The 11087-nt window shown below is 42.0% G+C and overlaps 1 protein-coding gene across 1 annotated transcript; it reads left to right on the top strand.

Moving 5' to 3' along the window:
- Positions 1-2452: 2452 nt before the first annotated feature.
- LOC112843839 (uncharacterized) lies at positions 2453-6767 on the top strand. Its single transcript, XM_025902999.1, has 2 exons — positions 2453-5640; positions 6721-6767. The coding sequence occupies exons 1-2, from the start codon at positions 2562-2564 to the stop codon at positions 6765-6767; spliced, it is 3126 nt and encodes a 1041-aa protein (XP_025758784.1). The 5' UTR covers positions 2453-2561.
- Positions 6768-11087: the final 4320 nt, after the last annotated feature.

The following is an 11087-nucleotide window of genomic DNA, read 5'->3' as shown; positions in this document are numbered from 1 at the left end:
TTTACAGGCTTTTAACAATATTTGCAAATCATGATTATAAAACTCAGTAATACGCTAAACAGGAAGTACAAGCCCTCTGTGCGCTTCACAGCAGCCACCTCATTTGCATGTTCACAGACAGTCTAAAAATAGCTTGCAGCGCTGCAGCGCGCTGCTGTCACACAGAGCCTCCTTCCACACCAAACTCTCTTATTTTATATTACAAAGACGTCTTTTATTTACAACTGCAGAGATTATCAGGCCTTTTCATGCCTACACAATTTCGACAAATTTAAATTAACGGTCCAACCGATAAACTCCCCGAGTTTTTTGCGACCAATTCAATCCAGAATCCGTCCCAGACGGTGGCCCGATTTCTAGTGCCCTAACCGAATTTGAAAGCATTAACCAACCCAAAGCTTGCCTAAAGCTCTATTTTTGGCATTTCACAGCCAAGGCTTTCTCGAAGTTTTAAGTTAAAGCCTCACGCCCGAAACCGGGTTTCTATAGCCAAACAAGCGCGATGTACTGTCCCGGACAGTAAAAAGTGACCCAGTCACTTAGCGTATTCTGCGATGCCCCATACCCCACGGTTACACCAAACCGAACTATCCCTATTCGCCGATAGGTCAAGGCCAGGATGGGAGAGTCACCACCGAGGTCCGCGCTTCTAAGGACTCCCCGAGTCCCGTTCTAAAATAATTTAATTAATTTGAAAACACCCCATAAAATCACACAAGCAATTCTATTGATGTTCAAGCCCGGCTTTATATCCAATTGAGACTTAACTGTCAACTTTCACCAATTACCTATATTCTACGTGAGACTCAAACTTACTTTCACTGTTTTCCTTTTCCTTATTCACTTTACTCAATACTTGGGACTCTAACCCACTTAAAAACTTCCATTATTCTTATTTCAACTTCAACTTCTCATGAGATTTTCACCAAAATCAAAACAGACATTCACCAGTACTTTCAGTGAGCAGACTTTTAATTTTGTTAATGTCCAATTTGGCACACTTTGGAATAATTCAACAGGTAGTGCCTCACCTTTTAGATGTGCCGGCTTGCCCACTCACTTCAGACCACTGGCTCGCGCCTGTCCGTTCGACCCCCTCGGACCGTCCAAACCTCCAGATTCAATTTCCACCCCAATACCACAGGACGAGCCCCCAAACTGTGACGGGTTCAGAATACTGGGGATGGATACAGGAGGAAAACCAAAATAACAACACTGGTCCGGCCGGGTCAAGTCAAACGATGATTTTAATGCACACGTGTGGGAGATGGGACACTGTACGCAGACAGCACCAGATCTCTCACCAAAAACCACACAACAATAGTTTTTATGAAAATCAGGGTATTGGAACGCCCCCTCATGCGTAAAGTAGGTACAATACAATCAATGTTGACAACTTTTAACACATTAAAAGAACATCTTCTTCTTCCCGAGGCCAGATCCTTCCCAGTAATCTTCTAACTCTGCTTATCCCCTGGAACAAACAGTCTCTCCTGCAAGCATAATCAAACAGCTACAAGGCCTTGCAAACTATTACTTAAATGTTTGAACTCTCCCCTCTACATGAGTTCAACTGCTTCTTGTGTGTGTGCGTGTGTTACTCGACCTCAGCATTCACTCTGTCTATAAGGACAGAGGCCAACTCTTCATGTGTGCAATAACCTAACTGAAATCATACATGTAGTCTGTTGAATAAATGTTCTAATCAAATGCCACTACTCAAAGCTTAATAAAAAGAATATAAATGAATAAAGGATAATGATGAATAACATGGTATATGTGTTTTGTAAGCATGTGCGGCCTTCTATGCTCTACGTCACTTCCCTCAATAGATCAGCCAGACATCCCGCTGACTGTAGCTTTTAACCCTTACTGACGTGAGCACAACTCCATAATAAGCACCAAGCGGCAATATGTATAAAGATGATCATGGTTACACCTGTAATGAAAGATTATATGATTATACCAACACCTGTAAATAGAAGATTAAAAGATTATATGATTATACCAACACCTGTAAATAGAAGATTAACATGAGGTTATAACAATCACTGCAATACAAACATTAATGTAATGTCAATAGCTTCAATAAATGCTTTAATGCAATGCTTATTATATGATTCTAATGTAATGATAAAATAACAGTAAAATATCTCTTCTCAGTTGTCAAAAGGCTGTTGCAGTTGCAGAAGCAGAGGTTGCAGTTTATGAAGAAGAGGAGGAGGGACTCTCAAAAAGTGAACTGCGCTATCCTTTGGTGGGACCACCCGTTAGTCCAAAACAACGCACAGCAGAGTATGTACAAAAACACTCAGATATTTGCCTTAAACTAAAAGTAGATCCACTTGCCTGTCACAAAGCTGCACGTGAACAATGCGAAATGGCTATGAATGCAGATATAGATAATGACGGCTCACACAAAGGCTAATGTTAAAGTGGAACTCTAAACACAACAGAGAGAGAGACTGGATTCCCCCAAACCTTATCCGTACAACACTCTTCAAACATCAACAGAGATACAGGGTGTCCAGGATATTACAAGGTACCTGACACGGAGGGAAATGTTAAGTACTGGACTTTTGCAGTTTGATGACCACCCAGAAAACTACTGGGCGTGGAAGGCGTCATTTCAAAGTGCTATTAAAGACTTGCATGTTACAGCTCAAGAGGAGCTAGATTTAATGGTCAAATGGCTTGGAGTTGAGTCTGGTCAGCAGGCCAAAAGAATCCGATCAGTCCATGTCTTTAATCCAGCTGCAGCTCTCAACCTTGTGTGGCAAAGACTCGAGGAATGTTATGGAACTCCAGAAGTGGTAGAAAATGCACTGTTAAAAAAGATTGAACAGTTTCCCAAACTAAACAACAGAGACAACACAAAGTTAAGAGAGCTTGGTGATGTTCTGCAGGAAATAGAATGTGCAAAAGATGGAGGATACCTACCAGGCCTCTCATATTTGGACACAGCTCGTGGAGTCAACCCCATTGTGGAAAAGTTACCCTATGGACTGCAGGAAAAATGGATTGCAACAGGAGCAAAGTACAAAGAAGACCATAAAGTTGCTTTCCCCCCTTTCAGTGTCTTTTCAAAGTTTGTAAGACAACAAGCCAAAATAAGAAACGACCCAAGCTTTGTCATCACACCTCCTGCCGACACAAGCTTCAAGAAGGAGAAAAGCTTCAGAGGCAGTAACAGGCAAGTGATTAGTGTACACAAAACGGACATTCCTACAGACACTAGTTCACCTCAAAATAGTTACAGCAAGCCAATAGAAAGCCCTGACAAGGTATGCCCAATACATAAGAAGCCTCACCCTCTTAAAAAGTGCAAGAGTTTTAGAGCAAAGCCCATAGATGAGCGCAAGTCATTTTTAAAAGAGAACAGAATCTGTTTTAAATGCTGTGGCTCTACTCAACATCTAGCAAGGGACTGCAGGGCTCAAATAAAATGCATGGACTGTGGTAGCGACAGGCATTTAGCAGTGCTACATCCAGGTCCACCCCCTGCTCCAGCTGAGAGCTCTGAAGCTGATAAAAATGATGGCGGGGAGACACAGGATAGTGCAATTGCCTCAGTTGTTTCCAAATGCACAGAAGTCTGTGGTGATGCAGATAGCCCACATTCATGCTCAAAAATAAGTCCTGTGTTAGTCTATCCAGAAGGCGAAAAAGAACGGGCTAGAAAGATGTATGCAGTGCTTGATGAACAAAGTAACAAGTCACTAGCTAAGTCTCAGTTTTTTGAGCTCTTTAATATTAAGACACGCTCAGACACTTACAAGCTCAGAACATGCTCAGGACTGTCAGATAATGTCGGCAGAACCGCAGTAAACTTCATGATTGAGTCAATGGATGGTAAAGTGAAGCTCCCACTCCCAAACCTGATTGAATGTGACATGATTCCAGATGACAGGAGAGAGATTCCCTCTCCACAAGTTGCCATGAAGTTCCCACACTTACAGAAGATAGCTGAAAAAGTACCTCCTGTAGAAGAAGAAGTACCTATTCTGTTGCTTTTGGGAAGAGATATTATACAGGTACACAAAGTCAGAGAGAGAATCAATGGGCCACACAATACACCTTATGCACAGCGTTTGGATTTAGGCTGGGTTATAGTTGGGGAAGCCTGCATGGGGAAGACGCATAAGCCCCCTAATGTGAGTGTTCTCAAAACACATATTCTTCAGAATGGCTGTGCTTCTTACCTCTGCCCATGTCCTAACACGTTTCAAATCAAAGACCAGTTAAACACCACACCTAACCCCAAAAAGGACAGGGGAAACACAAACACCAATCAACTGGGAGAAACTGTTTTTGACAGGACAAAGGAAGATGACAAACCAGCACTGTCAGTAGAGGACAAAGACTTCATTGACATCATGGAGAAGGAGGTATATCAAAACGAATGTGACAGCTGGGTGGCGCCTTTGCCATTCCGCTCTCCAAGACCAAAGCTTCCGAGTAACAGAGAGCAAGCATTCAAGCGCCTCCAATCTCTCAGAAAGACACTGGACCGGAACCCTGAAATGAAAAGACAATATATCGAATTCATTCAAAACATGCTGGACAATGACCATGCAGAAGTCGCTCCACCTTTGGACTCAAACAAAGAACACTGGTACTTGCCATCCTTCGGTGTGTACCACCCACAAAAACCTAATCAGCTGAGAGTAGTCTTTGACTCAAGTGCAGAATTTGAAGGACAGTCCCTTAACAAAGTCTTATTAAGTGGACCCGACCTAAATAACACACTACTAGGTGTCCTTATGCGTTTTAGGAAAGAGCCTGTGGCATTTTCAGCTGATGTGCAACAAATGTTTTATTGTTTTGAAGTGAGAGAGGATCATAGGGATTATCTGAGGTTCCTTTGGTATGAAGATAATGATCCCGACAAAGGTATTTGTGACTACAGAATGAGGGTTCATGTTTTTGGGAATAGCCCTTCCCCAGCTGTGGCTATTTATTGTATGAGGCGTGCTGCAGTCGAGGGAGAAGAAGAGCACGGACATGATGCAAAGCAGTTTGTAATGAGACATTTTTATGTTGATGATGGTCTCGCATCCACAGCAACAGTGGAAGAAGTTGTTGAGATGCTCACAAGCGCTCAAAAGATGCTGGCACAGTCAAACTTAAGGCTACATAAAATAGCCTCTAATGACCACAAAGTAGTGGAAGCGTTTCCTGCTGCTGAGAGAGCCAAGGATCTAAAAGACTTGGATTTAGAGTTGGACGACATACCCCTGCAAAGGAGCTTGGGGGTACTGTGGAATCTTAAAAATGACTGTTTTACCTTTCACGTCACCACTGAACAAAAGCCGTTCACCAGGAGAGGTGTCTTGGCCACTGTTAACAGTCTATATGACCCGCTGGGTTTCGTGTCACCCATCACAATGCAGGGAAAAGCTCTTCTCCGTGAATTGACCTCAGAGCAAAAGGACTGGGATGAATCACTTCCTGCAGAAAGAGAAGATGAATGGAGCAAATGGAGAAGCTCATTGAAGGATCTTGAGCGGCTACAGATACCGAGGTGCTACCTACCGTTCTCCCAAGCCATTGCTGTGAAAAAAGAACTGTGCATATTTTCAGATGCCTCCACCATGGCCATAGGAGCAGTGGCATATCTGAGAGCTCTTGATGGTGAAGGTCAGTGGCACACAGGTTTCATCATGGGCAAGTCCAAAGTAGCCCCAAGACCCGCTTACACTGTTCCTAGATTGGAGTTATGTGCAGCAGTGTTAGCTGTAGAGATGTACGAACTCATTAGAGATGAGATTGACATTGAAGTAGACACTGTCAGATTTTTCACAGACAGTAAAATTGTTCTTGGTTACATACACAACAACACAAAGAGGTTCTACACTTACGTGGCTAACCGAGTGATTAGAATCAGAAAGACTACACATCCAGCACAGTGGTTTTACAAAGCCACTAGTGACAATCCAGCAGACACAGCCACTAGACCGATTGCAGCTTCTGCATTGGCTTCCACGAACTGGTTTAGTGGTCCTTCCTTTTTGACACGACACGACATAGAGAAGTCTCACTGTGATAGTTTCACACTGATTGATCCTGACACAGATGCAGAGATCAGACCTGATATAACAAGTTTTGTTACCAAAGCCTCAGTAACACAGCTGGAGCCATGCCATTTTGAAAGATTCTCTCATTGGGTGAGATTGTGTCGCACTATTGCATCACTAAAACGTGTGGCAGCATCATTCAAGAAAACAAACACAGAAGATGAAGTGTCTAAAGCAGCAAAGTTCATCATTCACACAGTACAAAGTGAAACGTTCAAGGAAGAGTACAGATGCATAAAAGAAAATCAGCCACTTCCAAAACAAAGCCGTCTTCAAAGGTTAAATCCAGTTATTGATGAAGATGGGCTCCTCAGACTAGGAGGTCGATTGGCACCTGCCAACCTAACAAAACATGAGAAACATGGTAAATGGTAAATGGCCTGTATTTGTATAGCACTTTAGTAGTCCCTAAGGACCCCAAAGCGCTTTACATATCCAGTCATTCACCCATTCACGCACACATTCACACATTATCCCAAATGCTCATCATATAGCCATCCTTCTTATTAGATACTATCATGAGAAGGTAGCACATCAGGGGCGTCACCTAACGGAAGGAGCGCTCAGAGGTGCTGGATTTTGGATTATTGGCAGTAAACGGCTCATCTCTTCTGTTATTTACAAGTGTGTTCTCTGTCGAAAGCTTCGAGGACGACTTCAGACCCAAAAGATGGCAGATTTACCTGTTGATAGGCTGACACCAATGCCACCGTTCACTAGTGTAGGACTGGATGTCTTTGGACCCTGGACGGTCACCACACGTCGCACCAGAGGAGGAAGTGCAGACAGTAAACACTGGGCTGTGCTTTTCGCCTGCATGTCCACGAGAGCTGTGCACATTGAGCTCATTGAATCAATGTCAACATCCAGCTTCATCAATGCGCTAAGGAGATTTTTCTGCATCCGTGGACCTGCTCAAATACCCAGATCTGATAGAGATACAAATTTTGTTGGAGCATGCAATGAGTTGCAAATTGATCACAAGGACACAGAACTAAACTCATACCTGCAAGAAAAAGGATGCACATGGCTGTTTAATCCTCCACACTCGTCACACATGGGTGGATCGTGGGAGAGACTTATTGGAGTGGCAAGGCGCATCCTAGATGGTATTCTGTTGAAAGCCGTACATGTCCAACTAACCCATGAAGTGTTAAGTACATTCATGGCAGAAGTAATGGCAATAATGAATGCAAGACCACTTGTACCAGTCTCAACAGATCCAGACAAACCAAACCTTCTCACTCCAGCAATGCTCCTTACACAAAAGGTCAATGCGTTTTCTGCACCAACAGAAAGCTTTGGACCGCCAGACCTCTACTCAAAGCAATGGAAGCAAGTACAGTGTTTGGCAGACTCTTTTTGAAAACAGTGGAAAAGTGAATATCTTTCAACACTACAGCAAAGGAGAAAATGGACTGATGGTAAAACAAACATAAAAGTTGGTGATGTTGTGTTATTGAAAGATGCTCTTGCACACAGAAATGACTGGTCCATGGGAAAAGTTGTAAAAACATTTGAGAGCAAGGACAATAAGGTTCGAAAAGCAAAAGTAAAGACTGTGAAAGATGGAAGTGAAAAAGTGTTTTTGAGACCCATCGCTGACATGGTTTTGCTTTTATCAACTGATAAATAAGTGAGTTTGTAATAGCCGTAAACTGTTCTAAATGTTTATCAGAAAAGTTTGTTGTAGTGGCACAATTGTATTGTACCAGGCGGGGAGTGTTCTGCCTTTTATAACTTAAACTGGATATTATAGTTGTAAACTGCCCTAGAGCTCCCTCTAGTGGCTGCTTTGTAATATCGGTTTGGTTACTTTGGGAAGGGAAAAAATGAGAACGTGAAGAAGAAATCAAAGATGGCACAAAATGATGCCGTAATGTTATCGTTCTAAGCTGATACGGACCTTAAAATGTTGTTGCCTTGGACAAGATATGTCTGTAAGTATGAGTGTCGATAAAATAATTATTATCTTTTGTTTTGTGTAAAAATGGTACGATAATTTGTACATTTGAAAGTTTCATCTTGTTAGCTTGCAGTAAGAGTGTAACAAGCTAGTTTACAATGTTAGTTAGCTAATACAATATTTTGTACTTTCAGTTTTACGATGGTCAAAGAGAAGGCAATGGTCAGAGGCCATTCTTCAATAAATCAGCGCGAAAAGGAAAACAAGTCTGGTTATTGGAGCATCGTTATCTCGCTGTCTAGCTGGTGAAACTAAGAGACTCAGGGCGAGGACAGCATACACCGCGTTGAAATAGTCACGCCCGAGCCCAGCTTCTTCATTCAATCGGTGCAACACAAGCGGTGCTTGACCACTGATTATTAACGACCGTCCTCAGTGGTAGTGGGAATCACCCGGGATCTCCTGTTGCCGCAGGTCTTTGCCGCGCGTCCGCAGTAAAGTGGAGGAACCAACCCCTGAACCTTTTGCACCCCTAGGAGTCCAACTCCAGTCCTAAATTGATTTAAATAAATTTATAAGCCTGATATAAATTTATAAATATATTTACCTGATGCACGGGTCCAACCCTCTAATCAATAAATGGTAAATGGTAAATGGCCTGTATTTGTATAGCGCTTTACTAGTCCCTAAGGACCCCAAAGCGCTTTACACAACCAGTCATCCACCCATTCACACACATATTCACACACTGGTGATGGCAAGCTACATTGTAGCCACAGCCACCCTGGGGCGCACTGACAGAGGCGAGTTAAGGGAGTTAAATCCCTTAACCGATTGTCCTAATCTAATCTCTTTTTCTTGGCTGACACACAATTTAACATTACACAGAACACATCAACTTTAAGCATACGTCACATCAAATTTAAACTTCACCCCAGCATTGACAACAATAAGTTTTCATCAATCCAGTATTCCCCAAACTTTTGCTTTTTATCACCAATTACCCAAAATCACCATGGACATGTCACCAGAAATCTACTGAACTTGTTTATTTGTTTTGTTTATTTGTTTGTTTGTTTGTTTTGTCTTTGCTTTACTTTTGCTTCATATGTTGTTTGTTTAATTTAAGGCTAAAAGAAAATTAAATCAATGAGAGGTGAAATTTGAGGGGGTAGGGACTAATAAGTGTATACTTCTGCCTACTCCTTTTCAAACAAAAGAATGGAACGATATTTTGTAATGATTGTGAAGGCACATGTTTGAAATAAGAATGAACTGAACTGAACTGAAGTTCGGTCTCCTTGCCCTTGACCTCCCTTTGCCTGGTTCTGCCAGAAGTTTCTTCCTTTTAAAAGATAGTTTTTCCTTCCCAAGGTTGCCAAAGTGTTTGCTTAGATGAGATGAGGTAAAGAACGATCTTTACCTTACAATATTAAGCGCCTTGAGGTGACTGTTATCATGATTTGGTGCAATCTAAGTTAAATTGAATAGAATTGAATATAATAACCAGAGATCTTTTACAGGGATCCAGAGTTTCCCCCTGTAATCATGATTACTCATAGTCTTGCATGTCCATTTGAGTGAAGTCAGCTTTAGTCAGCTTCTTCAGCCAGTAGGCGTCAACCATGTCGGGGCCTGGTGCTGTCCAACTCTTTATACTGGAGACCCTTTCTTGGACATCCGGCACTTTGACAGTTACTGGTTCTTATGGCTGTTTAACTTGTAGCCAAGCATCTTACTGATCACTGCTGCCGTGGTGTAGATCAGCTGGTTAGTCTTAGTAATGGTGGTGGTAGGTATTGTCTGTAGTGCTGCATTCACATCATCTAGTAGATCTTCTGAGGGTACTTCACGCAGTCTTGGTAACTGGCTACAGAGGATCCAGGTTTCAAGTTTCGCCATGATCCTATATATATATGTATATATGGATACATACACACACACACACACACACACACACACACACACACACATATTCCTCTATTTTTGCATAGTATTGTTGTTCTAAGGTATGCTGCATTTATTTATTTATTGCTGCCCTGTATAGTTTGCTACTGTAACAATGTGAACTTCCCTCCATCTAGTTTTTTCCCGCTCACTGCTTACCTTCAGATCACTTAACAAAAGGTCAGACATCTTGGTTTGCTTACTTCACCTCACGCCTTGACACTCCCCTCAGAGAGCACTACCCCCCGCTTTCTCAGTAAGCGTTATCTCTAGTAAAGACTCAGCTCACTTCAAGTTTAATACTCACTCCCTTCCTGATTCCTGAGTCAATAAAGCCTTGTATTCTTGTGAAAACTACTGTCTGCCTTTGGATCCACACCACACACCGGTCTCTCAGCCTTCAGGTTGTGCACTCAATAAGCTTCAACTGTGAAAATCTGTCATCAATAGAAGAGACCCACCTCTAAAAAATAGCAACTATATAGCAGGGGCCAGTATCTAGTAGAACAAGTTGTCTGCCACTCAGAACATCAGTGGACTGATCCCTGACTCCTCCATGTGTGGAAGTATCCTTGGGCAAGAGCCCCGAGTTTTCCCTGATGCATCTGTGTGGATGTGCATGTGAATTTTAGATAACAAGTGCTTAGTCAAAGTTTATGACTATGACTCTTTGACTTATGCTGTATGATTAGGTAAATGCAACTTACACACCTGGCAAAGATCAAGGACAAAACTCAAGCATCTAGTCACTAATGTACAGCTGTTCAGCTCTATTTCTAAAAGCTCGCTGTCACCAGCCTGTAAGCATAGCAATCACCCAAAAGAATATCTCTCTCTCTCTTCTCTCTCTCTCTCTCGCTATATATGTATGTATATATATCTATATATATATATATATATAGATATATATAGCTTAATTACGTTTTGTTTAATGTAAAAAACTTGCTGTCTGGTTGACAAATTGTAACAAAGGCAAAAGTATATTCATGGGCTCTATATTCTTATATAGCGCCTTTCTACTCTAACTGAGCAAATTGCTTCATACAACTTGTCTCATTCACCCATTCACACAAGCACTTTTTTCTTTGCTCTTTCCAGGTAAGTGCTTTTTATCATTCATCTAACATTCACACACATTCATACTCCAGGCTTTGAGG

Source organism: Oreochromis niloticus, linkage group LG23 (genome assembly GCF_001858045.2).
Source record: "Oreochromis niloticus isolate F11D_XX linkage group LG23, O_niloticus_UMD_NMBU, whole genome shotgun sequence".
NCBI classification, from domain to species: domain Eukaryota; kingdom Metazoa; phylum Chordata; class Actinopteri; order Cichliformes; family Cichlidae; genus Oreochromis; species Oreochromis niloticus.
This window is presented reverse-complemented; position numbering and strand designations above follow the sequence as displayed.

What these genes read in the sequence shown, in the direction of transcription:
- LOC112843839 (XM_025902999.1), top strand. Translation starts at nt 2,562, where the DNA reads ATGTTAAGTACTGGACTTTTGCAGTTTGATGACCACCCAGAAAACTAC. An exon ending in GAGAGCTCTTGATGGTGAAG is followed by an intron (nt 5,641 to 6,720) that starts GTCAGTGGCACA and finishes CTCTGTCGAAAG; the next exon opens with CTTCGAGGACGACTTCAGAC.